This window comes from Trachemys scripta, chromosome 1, assembly GCF_013100865.1.
Source record: "Trachemys scripta elegans isolate TJP31775 chromosome 1, CAS_Tse_1.0, whole genome shotgun sequence".
NCBI classification, from domain to species: Eukaryota; Metazoa; Chordata; order Testudines; family Emydidae; genus Trachemys; species Trachemys scripta.
The window spans coordinates 80,456,924-80,469,514 of record NC_048298.1 but is presented as its reverse complement, the minus strand read 5'-3'; the positions used below and the strand labels follow the sequence as shown (position 1 = coordinate 80,469,514).

Here is a 12,591-nt window from a genome sequence, read left to right as displayed (position 1 = left end):
TGTATATGGAAAAAAAATTTCAGTGAACCAGTTCTGAAGATTTTCTTGTGTTAAAGATGTGAAGTTTTTCAACAAAGTTATGGAAAAGCTGATAGTCACCATGTTTTCACATGTTCTGGAACCATACTGTAAATATGAAGATGGGACAAAACCTAATAAGTAAACCATTTAACAGCAATTTGGGGTACCTAATTCTGACAATCATTGTCCGCAACAGTGCATTTTCCTACTGTGAATGGGTCCATAGAGGCTAAGGTTATTTTCAAGGCAGCACAATGTAACAGAGATGGGACTAGAGTTTAGGAGATTTTGGCTCCCAATTCTATGCTTGGTCCACTAAAACTCACTGTTTCTATGATGGAACACATTAAGTTTTAGTTTGATGCTAGTCATAACATGATACAACATTATCTCTGTTTTAACACATAACCAAATAAACAATTAAAAGTAGATGCACTTTCCTAAAACTAGGTCATATCATTTAATATAGAATATAAATCACTTTATCTTCACTTGGAAGCCAACTACTTGCCATTGAAGCTTGTATCAATACCTTTAACTTTTTCGCCATCATTTTGCATTTCATTGCATTTTATCATGTAATTAAAGACTATATCATAGACCTACAGCACAGACTTCTGCTACTTGAGGTACCAGACTAACTGATAACAGTAGTCGGGTTGTCTTCTTCTATGTGGGGAAGACAGTAGGGCGAGTTGAAGCAGACATTGTTCCAGTGGATTTCACAGCTATTTGCTGACAGCAGAAGAATTTTTAATCTTGGGTTCTATTCCACATTCTGAGGGGAGTAGTCCCTAGTGGTTACAGGCATATTTGGCCACTCTCCACCTCCCCCGCACACTGACACTTCTGCTTCTGGTCTCTCCAACCTGTGTTGTCTTGGTACCTCCTTCACACTTGCCACCCCTCCACGGACCTGGTTCTAGTTTCCTCTGTATTCCAGTCAGGCTGTTGCCTCCTCTTTGCTGCCTAGGTACCAGCACCGGGAGCAGTGAGCACACTGGAGATAATCGCCCTGGTCTCAGTTTCTGTGCCTGTCACCATAGTGGCTCCTGGCTGCAGAAAGCATTTACATAGAAAGTTCTGCTCAGCCTTTGGTTGGAGCATACTCCAAACAAATGGAATCTTTGTAGAATTTAGCTGCCAAAGTCTAGCAAGTCTCTACTGAACGTGTGTGAATTTAAGATTTTTCAGAGGCTTACAACTTAACCAAAATTGGGTGGATATTCACTACTATGGCAGAAGGCATATCCCTGCCAAATTTCAAGTCCCTGCTCCAAAGCATAGAGCTTCTCGATTAAACATTTGAGATTTTTTTTTTGAAATTGGGGAAAATCCTATTTTTCCATAATTCTTCTGAGAAATGCCTGAGCTGTTTTTGCTGAATTTTTCCAAAAAATTCTGTAAGGCAGACTCCCTGCTTGGACAACATCAGTCCATATGGTTAGTTTGGCAGAGTTTTAAGCCACTGAGAACCAGGTCTTATAATAGAAAGTGTCAGGTAGCCATAACTGTAAGTGATTGTAGTAAAGAGGAAATAATCATTTGAAGGCATGTCCCAAACTATTTAACTCATGTTTGTGATTTTGATCTGAACAGTATGCAAGCCCTGCATTCACTTAAGTATTACTATGCTGGTAAAATGTACTGTACTTAATGAGATTTGAAACCAACGTCTTGGCCAGTTGTGGCTATTAAAGATCACATGGTATTTTTCATAAGACATGGGAAATGAACCCTGGTGTCTTTGCTATATTCAGACTCTGCTACAATCCTTACAGCTTCAGGTATATACAGTATTTTTCATGTCCTCCTAAAATGTTGTGTAGTATTGCTCTTTGCTGTGTAACAGTGGCATTGTGTCAGAGTTGGCGGCACTCTAATGGATGGTAAAGTAATTCCTGCATTCTAATGGGGATGGTAAAATCCTGCAAAACCTTACTTATGACTCTTCCTGTGGAAGTCAGTGGGATTATTCCTATGATTAAACTACAGGCCAGATCCTGCAAACCATCAGTCTGAGTTGCTGATGTGCTTTGGGATCATTCCATTTTAAAGGTACTTCACTGTATAAATGGGTGTTCTAAATTCACCTAATTGTAAACTATTTTTACTGTATTCTAATAAAAGATAATGTTATTTGTAATTCCTTCCAACTGAAATGACTGTCTTGGGAATTCACAGGGTCAACGATTTGAAGGTCGGTGCTCTAGTAGGTGTTGACAAATATGGAAACAAATACTATGAAGACAAAAAGAATTATTTTTTTGGTATGTATACTAAACTGAATATCCTAGTAACTTCATATGGTTTATCTAAATTCTGCTTGTGAAATGGAAATGAAATACATTGCATGGTTTCCTTATGCATGATTTGCATGTATTTTAGAGACCACTCCCCTAATTCAAACACTTTGCAAGAAGTTGAAACTGGCATCAAAATTGGCAGATTTAAGCTAATTGGGATACCTTAACTGTGAGTTTCCATTGTTTTAAAATGATTGGGTTTCTTATTTAATTTTAACTGTGAACATCATGTCTTTTTAATGGTGTTTTCCCACTAACTACAGCATTCCCTTAAGAATTTTTATCCTTAAGATACTGATATATACACTCTCAACTTTGACTTCTCATTAACTTTTTTTTTTTTTAAATTTGGGAATATTTTTATTTTAAAATAGTCATAATTTGGGATTGTGGAAAGGAGTAGTTTAGGGAGGCATTCTCCTTTCCTCTTCATTTCTCTGAGATCTGCAGAAAGAGACCCAGGTGCCTGTGTACCTCCTAGGCTTCCCTTCTTAGGAGGAATTTTATCTTTTGGGAATCTCTTGGAGAGGCATAGGAGTTAGGGCTCTGCTTAGATAAGGTACATCAGTACCCTGGTGAGTCTTAGGAGGTTTGTGGGAGGAAGGGTAAAAATCCACCTCTTGTAAGCATCAGTCTCCTAAACAGAGGGTTTCGGATAGGCTGACCAGATAGCAAGTGTGAAAAATTGGGATGGGGGTGGGGGGTAATAGATGCCTATGTAAGAAAAAGCCCCAAATATCGGGACTGTCCCTATAAAATCACCCTTGTTTCAGATAGCTCTCTGGCCTCAGAAAACCCACAAGAAGGGGGGCAAATGCCCTGTCATCTTCCCCACAGTTCCAGCCCATTGCTATGTACCAAGCAGTAGCTAGCTTAGTCTCATGATGGTTGGGTTCCCTTTTTGTGTACAGGAGTGTGTAGGTTTGTCTACAGTAGAGTTCTTGAATTGGTGCCAGTTAGCTTGTTAGCTAATGTGTTTGTAAAGTGTCCTGACATTTACAAACACTTGTTCCAAGTGCAAATGCAGGTGGTTTACCCTGGGTGATTGACAATCAATTAATGTGAGTTAAAAACTCTAGTGTAGACAATTAGCAACCCCTCGTTTGCCAGCAAAGAGTTGCCATTAGCTAGGGGTTGCCGATAAGTGGATGGCCAGCTTGTGGGGCTGCAGCCAGGGGTGTGCCTTCACTGGCTGCAGCCCTGCAAACTTGCCTGCATGAAGGCAGTAGCAGGGCGTAGTGCTGCAGTCTAGATGCTGGGGCTTTCTACAGGGAGTGGAATTTAGGGCTCAGCACATCCCAGCGCTTCCTTCCTTGGGTGCAGCCGAGTGAGCACAGGGAGAGTTACCATGCGGCTCCAGCATCTGGTCTGCAGCCCCTCTCCCCATTACTGTCCTCCCCACAGTCTCCCCTCCCAGCACGCAGCGCACTACCTCCTGTGCGGTCCCCGTGCACAGATAGGCTTCTGGGGCTGTAGGCCCAGAAGGAAGCATTGGAATGGGCTGAGCACCAAGCACAGGCAGGTTTGTAGCACTTCCTTCCCTGGCAGCTGCAAAACCTTTCTGTGGCAGATGCTTAGCTCGTCCTAACCAGTGCTGGTGCTAGGCATAAGCAGACTAAGCAATTGCTTAGGGCCCCAAGCAGCTCAGGGGACCTGCATTCACTTTTTTAGTATGTGTTGGTGGGGCCAAAAATATTCCTGCTTTAGGGCCCCCAGTGGGCTAGCCCCGCCTCTGGTCCTAGTTAGGATTACCATAGGCTCTGGGAGGGGGGTTGTGTGGGGGGAGGAGGTCTGGGGTGCAGGTCCTGGGCTGGGGATTAGGGTGCAGGAGGGGTGCAAGGTGCAAGTTCTGGGATAGAGTTTGGGTGCTGGGTGCAGGCTCCGGGCTGGGGCAGGGTGGGTGGGTGTGCAGGAGGGGGTGAGGAGTGCAGGCTCTGGGATGGAGTTTAGGGGTGGGAGGCGGGTGCAAAGGGAGGGGTGCAGGCTTTGGGAGGGAGTTTGAAGGCAGGAGGGGGTGTGTGGGGAGGTAGTTTGGGGATAGGAGGGGGTGCAGGGGTGAGGGTCTGAGGATGAGGGGTTTATGATGCAGGAGGAGGCCCAGGATGGAGCAGAGGATTAGGGTGCAGGGGGATGAGGGTTAGGTCTGAGGATGAGGGGTTTGGGGAATTGGAGAGGCTCAGGGCTAGGGTGGAAGGGCAGGGTAAGGGCAGCCTGCCTTGCCATTAGTGGATGGGGGGCACTAGGACCCTGGGGCAGCAGACAGCAGTTGCTGCCTGGAGGGCGTAGGAATGTGCTACTCCAGCAGCACAAGCAGGCACGGGAGATGGGCGCGCTGCTTTCTTCCGGGTGGGAGAGACCGGGGCCCGCTCCAGGCAGGGCCGTGGGAGACACCCAGCTCCAAATACCGCTCCCCCACCCTCAGACATACCCCCACCCCATCCAACCCTCCCCCTGCTCCCTGACTGCCCCCCAGGACTCACCTTACCATGCAGTGCAGAAGTAAGGGTGGCAATACTGACGCCGTTAAAATAACTTGTGACTCCTCTGCAACTCCTTTTTGGGTCAGGACCCCCAATTTGAGAAATGCTGGTCTCACCTGTGAAATCTATGTAGTATAGGGTAAAAACACACACACAACCAGATTTCACAGTCCGTAACGCATTTTTCATGGCCGTGAATTTGGTAGGGCCCTAGCTATTAGTCATTCACTTGTAAGAGCTCCAGATTCACCTATTTAAAAATAAATTGGAAATAAATACAGTATCAGTGGAAATAACCCTTATGTGCAGAAAATCCAGAAAAATCAAAGGTTAATATGGTTGTTTAAAAATATACATCTATATTAATCCCAGAACGTGCGTTGGTAATGGTAAATAATATTTATTACTAAAAATAAGCAAATAATAAACAGAAATGACGCTCACGCTGAAACAATAGGCAGTTAGCAGCTGTATGTAGGTTGCTCTCTGGCAGAAGCTACAAGCTCTGTGTGTCTGAATGTCCAGACTCACTGTGACCTTTGGTTTCTGGCTCTGGTCTAAAGGGGACATGTTTATGGCAGCCTCCACTCCACCATAACTTTGCTCAAGTGTATGCGCTGAAGGTCTTGGCAAGGTGGTTGCAGTGATCTGAGAGAGACATAAAGGCCCTGGAGCAGCTACCAAGATTTCCAAGCAGCTCTGTTTAGGGATGGCCTGCTTGCCTCATGTGAGAGTGGCCCTAGAAAAGATGAGGCAAATGAGTCCTGCCTCATTGTTTACATCCTGGCTCAGCTGTTTTTATAAACAAAATTGCTTTCCAGAATATTTGGACTTTGAGCCCTAGACTTAACTTTGATTTGAATTCTGATTTGAGGAAAATGGCTGTGTTGAGTAACGAGCTTGCATGTTTCAGAATTGATATTGCAGCTCTTCCGGAAACTTGGCTCTCACACACAGGCTTTGTAAGGGAGAAGGACTATGCTATTTCCTGGCATGGCAAACCTGAAGGAGTAAGGAGAGAGTATGGTGTAGGTTTTGCTATCAGAAATGAACTTATGTTATCGTGTGAAGGTCAGATTGCAGCATCCATATGTATCATGACACTTCGCGTTAATCTAGACCTCATCCGTGCATACACCATGCTCTGTAAAGAGCGATGGTGCCATTGAGCAAAAATAAAATATTGTCTCTGGTGAATTGGGGTTATGTCTGTACAACATGCTATTCAGCTTTTAACTATAATTATCTTTCATTTTTTATTTTGGGAATAATTATTTTTAGCTAATACAGTGTTGTTTGTCAAATTTAAGGTCGACATAGATGGGTTCAGTATACTACTGAAATGAATGGCAAAAATACGTTCTGGGAAATGGATGGAAGCATGGTGCCACCGGAATGGTAAACCAACTAGTCTAATAATATTCATTTTGTGTGTGTTGTATGATTGCATATTGCAAATTCTTCTACATAAATTCTTAGTTACAAAGCAGATGGAGGTAAACCTAACCTCAAGGCAGCATAGTTTTCCTGGACTCTGCCTTTCTGTATAGGGTGAAAGTCCTTCTGGCCAGATTTTTATTTTTAGTTAAAAAACTTCTTAGTTTATGGTTTGAGAGCACAAAGGGAGTGGCACCACTGAGTTCCCAGGTGAATGTTTCTTTAGAAAAAGGGTCTCCATTCATGAACCCAGCCACGTCTCCAATCTTCTCAGCCCTCCAGAACTATGGATCCCCAAACATGCAAGGTTATGACGCTTACAAGAACCAGGAGTATCATGAGGCACATGTGATTACAACTGAAATAACTAGTGCAGTGGTGGCCAACCTGAGCCTGAGAAGGAGCCAGAATTTACCAACGTACATTGCCAAAGAGCCACAGTAATACGTCAGCAGCCTCCCCATCAGCACTCCCCCTTCTCCCCTCCCCCCCGCCAGAGCCTCCCACTCACCAGCAGCCCCGCTAATCCGCACCTCCTAATGAGCTGTTTCATGGCATGCAGGAGGCTCAGGGGCAGGAGGAGCAAGGGCATGGCAGGGGATGGGGTGGGAAGGGGTGGAGTGGGGGCAGGGCCTGTGGCAGAGCCAGGGGTTGAGCAGTGAGCTCTCCCCAGCACACTGGAAAGTCGGCGCCTGTAGCTCCAGCCCCGGAGTCGGTGCCTATACAAGGAGCCGCATATTAACTTCTGAAGAGCCACAGGTTGGCCACTCCTGAACTAGTGATAACTGAAGTGACATAGAACAGTTGATACTATTACTGGGTGTACTGAGACTTGGGTTAAGGCCCCAGTCCTCAAGCTGGTCCATACAGTCAAACCCCTATGCACATGTTAAGGCCCCAGTCCTGCAGGTTGCTCCATAAGGCAGACCCCTGTGCCCACACAGAACTCCACTGAATTCCAGGGGGGTCTGCTTAGATAAAGGAGGCTGCCCATGTGGGAGAGCTTAGAGGTTAGGGCCCAACTTGTTAAATGCCTTCTGGGACATGTAGGACCTTCTGAAAGTCAGAGCAGGCAAGAATGGCTCTCTTTTATTCTGGGACAACACAATATGGACCCTATTACTGATTGGGGCCCATAGGCAAATAACTTAAACTTTAAACTTAATCTCCCCACTCTCCAGGCTTCCATCATCTTTCATCCCCTATTCAGTCAAAAGCTGAGGAGAATTTATGTATGCATGGAGAGTCCAAACTGATTTTTAAAAAGTTGTGCATATACTAGTGCTTGAGTCCTTAAATTTTTTTTTAAAAAGTGTCTGAACTCAGGGCAGTGGAAGGCCTCAAAAGGGCATTGGGGGAGTTAGGAGTAAGATTGGGGCAGTGTGGGAGCTGGGTCAGGACCCAGAGAGCTGGGGGTGATTCCCCACAGAGCCTGTCCCATCCCCACCTCCTTCCTACCTGTGCCTAGCTCCTACTCACTACTGCTGGGAACTCTGCTGTCCAGCTATATATCTGCCCCAGGCTCATAGTGGCTCCAGCCCTTGCTCCCCTGTCTTGTCCTGGCTGCAGCGTCCCTCGTGTGCCCTCCACTCTCTTGCCACTGAGCGCCCCATTCTATTTCTAGCACCATTACCTGATGGCTCAGAGACTGCTCTGCAGCTAGCAAGGCAAAGGAGCTGCCTGGCCCAGGACTGGCAAAAGTACCAGTATGCCATTCTAGCTCAACCCAAAAATCCCAGAAAACTGTTCCGGAGTGTTCTGGCATGATTTGAGTTTTGTGTATGTGGTTACCTCCTGAGGAATAGCTGCATTAAAATTTTGTAGGGTGGGGAAATCTGGATGAAAAAAACTCATTTCCCATGTACACAGTGTAAAATTTTGATTAGGTTTCAGTTGGGTAATTGTATTTTGTGTATATATCAAGTAAAACAGCTTTAAACCTTATTGAAGTAATGGAAAACACAGTTGCACAGCTAAACTCCATAATGTCACTGCTATATTTTTTCTTCTATCTTCAAATAAAATTTCAGAAGAGTTAAATGCAAGAACTTACACAGTGCAGTTATAAGTTTTCAAATTTGAACATGCAAAGTTGGGAAAAGTGAAAATTCAAATAGCAACATTAATTCAGTCAGTGTGTATGGAGTATTTTAAAATACTAGTAAGAATATTTAAATTGTATACTTAACACATTATGTCCAATGTGTTTTGAGTTAGTTTCTATTGGAACCTTAACACAAGTCTGGAAATACAAATTTGCACCATAAAATTGTACAGTATTAATGTAGGGTTTTGCATTTAATAGAAAACAATTAAACCAACATTTCAGGATAGATCATTCAGTCCATAATCTGAGACATTTCTGATCAGCTGCATCACAAATGGAAGATAATGTTCTGGGATTTGCAAACATGAGGGCAATTTTTCTGCAAACAGAAGTCGTCTTTTTCAAATCCTGTAGTTGGTTTTGAAAAATGGGCCAAAAGTAGTTTTCCTGTTAATGCATAAATTAGTTGTTGGCCACTCTCTTGGTAATCTGTATAATAAACGCTCTACTACGAGCAAAAGTTTTGGTATATCTCACTTTTGTATTTAGTGGTAAAGTACTGGTGTGTACTTTACCTGATCCTTTTGGTTATGAAGGCAGCTTTGCTGAAGACTCTTTCCCATCTTCCCCCCCAAAGGAAAAAGGATTCTGCAACCCTGCCCTTGCTGATTAAGGCACTGTGCCACCAGTCATCAGTTCACTGCCTCTTATTGAGTGCAATGATTACCTTCATTTCTCTCACTGAGGCCATGATTCTGCGTCGTGCTCTGTGTAGAATCAGTGAACTGCCCTTGCAGATCACAATACAGGATCAGGGCTGTAGCTTTCTATTCTTCTACTGGGAAATACAATTCTCAGAAGAATATTGTTTGGGCCAAATCTCTGCGTTGCCTGGAAATCCCTATAATCCTCAGGTCTGAACCAGCACTGGACTGAGCAACCTGGCCTGGACCCAACATTTTACCACTATGTCTGAACCTGGCATTCACAAAGGCATTCATCTTTATTCTCACCAAATTGACCTTCTCGTGAGCACCAGTGCAAGGAAGAGGAAACTGGTGCTAACTTTGTTCGCTGTGGGCTAAGTAGTGCCTCTGCATCCTGTCATAGTAATATGGGTGAGACTTGTAAGGAGAACGGGACTGAGAAAATTCATTGCTGACTTTTCTGGGACTGTTAGGGCTGCTCTGTGTTGGACTTCATCTATTTCATTTGCAGCAGAGCAAAATATATGTCTGCTTCATATGCAGAGAGCGATGAGAACTAAATCGTTTTGAATAAAATAAAGATAGTCTGGAATGTAGGTTTTCCCCTCGCTAGTAATTTCTCCCATATATAATGGTACCACTAGTTAGGCTGAATAATCTGTTTCCTCTCAAATATTCAGCTTCCTAACCTATTCATAGTGTGGTCTTCCTGAGAAGAGTCATCCTTGTGCTTACATGACTTTCAGTTTTCTGTTTTTCTTATTCCTTCAGTACTGTTATTCAATACTAAAATAAGTAACATGCACTATTACCAACATACTAAAGAGTACAAAGAACCAATGTTTGTAGTCTAGTCTAAAATGAGATGATGTCTGGATAGAGATTAGTGAAGACACCAAGGTTGCTCTCAACTGGTACCTCTTACGATGACTAGAACTGAACATGTTATTTTTTAAGGATTCCTATTAGACAAACCTGAAAATTAAATTTATTCTGGCAGTTGTTTCCAATGGGCATACAAGTATAAGTGTCTTAGTTGCCTCCGTGATATCTGCTCTGAAACTTCCCATTACGGTTCTATAGCTGTGTAGAACTTGTATTGATACAGCAGCTTTGAAGATTTATGCTTGTATTAAATCTGCCCAGAAATGAGAACCTTTTGTGTTAGGGTCTAGATTGCACAATGGGTTAGGTGATGGGTCATGAGAAAATGAGTTTGATGGTCTTGCCCCAGTCCCCATTTGTGCATGTCACAAAAACCACTGCTTGCTTAATTAGGCACGATTGTCGGTCTTCGTTGAAAGAAATACCTGTGAGTGGGTAACTAGAGAATTGCAGACAAGGACTAAAGTGTAGTGGCAGAGCGGTGTAAGCAATTTTGCTGAGTACATGCTGATACCAAGCTGGTTTGAAGTCTGTGCCATCCGTTGCTCACTTTCACAAGCACTAACTTCACTCATAATTTTATTGTTTTGGTTTTCTTTTGTAAAAAAATTAACTTTCAATTGAGGGCACATTTTGATGTGCTGAACGTTCTGTGGGTTTCTGAATAAAAGTAATAGGAGAAGATACTTTTTTACTGTCTCTTGATCTATAAATTCTTTTTTTCATTGCATTGGATTGCCTAGTATTATTGCGGTCTTTTCCTCATTCACAATCCTAATCATTATGTACATTTTTTTTTTTGAGGGTGTGGAAATCATCTTGCTGAATTTTAAGGCTTTCCATCTACTCCTTCATCCTGGGTCAATCCATTCAGTTTGCCTTTTCATTAGCTGTAATTGCATCTTCTGAAGGCAAAAACGTTTACAGTAGTGTATTGCTGCCTCATGTAGTCTGTACATCTCTATTCCTAGATACAGGAAGCATGATTTAAAGATTTCTTGTCCTGAATGGTCAGTTATCTGAACCTAACCACTGATGTGGTAGAGCAACATATTTCCTGTTGCTCAGCTACTGTCAGCATATTTAGCTTAAACTTGTACACTTTGCCTTTCATATATTTAAAGAATATCACAGAGCCAGGTTATTACCTGTATTTAATGTTTACCACTACTTGAATGATTTATGTATTTATATATGAAGTTTATTCTTTAATTGTACAAAAGATGTTGCTGTTCATGTATTAGTGTGTGTAAACTGTAATTACAACCAAAATACGGATTCTGATGCTAATATAAATTACCCTCTTGGGATTAATCAAATAATTTTACTTTAGAGCTGATAACAGGCACCTCTGATTATCACAGATTTACCAGCAAAGCAAGATATAACCAGCAAATTAAAATAGGCTAAATGAATTCCAGAAATGGGCCAATTAAGAAAAATAGGCTAGGCACATAAATCTGACTCATTTCTAAATGTGATTTAAATTATTTAGTTTAGATGTGTTTAGAGTTTTTCTTATTTAAATATTACACCTACCCTGTGAATGCCTGAATGTCAATTGATATATCTGGCTTATTTTAAAAACTGTATCTGAATGTCAGTTGACTGTTTGATTTCTTCACTGAGTTATGGAATTGCTTTCTGCACACCACCAGAAGACCTTAAAGCTTGCTGGTTTTTAGCTGCTAAAGCACAGTGCTTCCATTTTAATAGGACATCATTGGCATCCTACCTTTTCTAGTGTGCTCTCACTTGTATCTCGATTATCACTTCAAAGTTTTTTCTTCTGGTGCTACTGATAGCTCATCTCAATTGATTGGCCTCTTACAACTGGTATGCGTACTTCCACCTTTTCATGTTCTCTGTATGTATAAATATCTTCTGTCTGTGTCTTTCACTCTATGCATCTGAAGAAGTGAGTTGTAGCCCATGAAAGCTTATGCTGAAATAAATTTGTTAGTCCTATCATACTGGATTACCTCCCCCAACTCAGAATGTTGGGCCTCTCCCACAGCTCCATACCAGTCCATTTGGCAGTGCTCAGTGCTTTCCTCTCCCCAATAGATGGTGCCTCCATCTTCACACACCTAGCCACTGTTGTCATCTTCTTTCTTCTTCTTTTTCCTTTATGCCACGTTTCCTGGTGAGGGTCGCGGCAGCAGCATGGAGAGTAGGGAGGACCAGGCCTCCCTTTTCTCCACAACGGGTTCCAGCTCCTCCTCAGGGATTCCCAGGCCAGCTGGGAGATATCATCCCTCCAGTGTATCCTTGGTCGGCTTCAGGGCCTCCTCCCAGTGGGACATGCCCGGTAGAGTTCCAAAGGAAGCCTCCCACACGGCATCCTTATCAGGTGCCTGAACTGCCTCCGCTGGCTCCTCTTGATCTGGAGAAGTATCTGCTCTACTCTGAGGCTCTCCCTGATAGCCGAGCCCCTCACCCTGTCTCGGAGAGTATGCCCAGCGCCCCTGTGGAGAAACTTCATTTCCGTCGTTTGTACCCGCAATCTCGTCTTTTCGGTCATTACCCAAAGTTCATGACCATAGGTGAGGACAGGGACGTAAATTGACCTGTAAACCGAGAGCTTTGTCTGAGAACTCAGCTCCCGCTTCATCACCATGGATTGGTACAGCATCCGCATCGCTGCACCAATCCGCCGGTCAGTCTCATGCTTCTGCTTACCATCACTCGTGAGCAAGACCCATAGA

The 12,591-nt window shown here is 43.3% G+C and overlaps 1 protein-coding gene across 1 annotated transcript in view; it reads left to right on the top strand.

Annotated features, from left to right (window-relative positions):
- Positions 1-12,591, top strand: part of NDUFA12 (NADH:ubiquinone oxidoreductase subunit A12) — a 36,978-nt gene that overhangs the window by 14,126 nt on the left and 10,261 nt on the right. The window contains exons 2-3 of the mRNA XM_034772899.1: positions 2,206-2,291; positions 6,118-6,205. Of these exons, the coding sequence (XP_034628790.1) occupies positions 2,206-2,291; positions 6,118-6,205 (174 nt within the window). The remainder of the gene's footprint in view (positions 1-2,205; positions 2,292-6,117; positions 6,206-12,591) is intronic.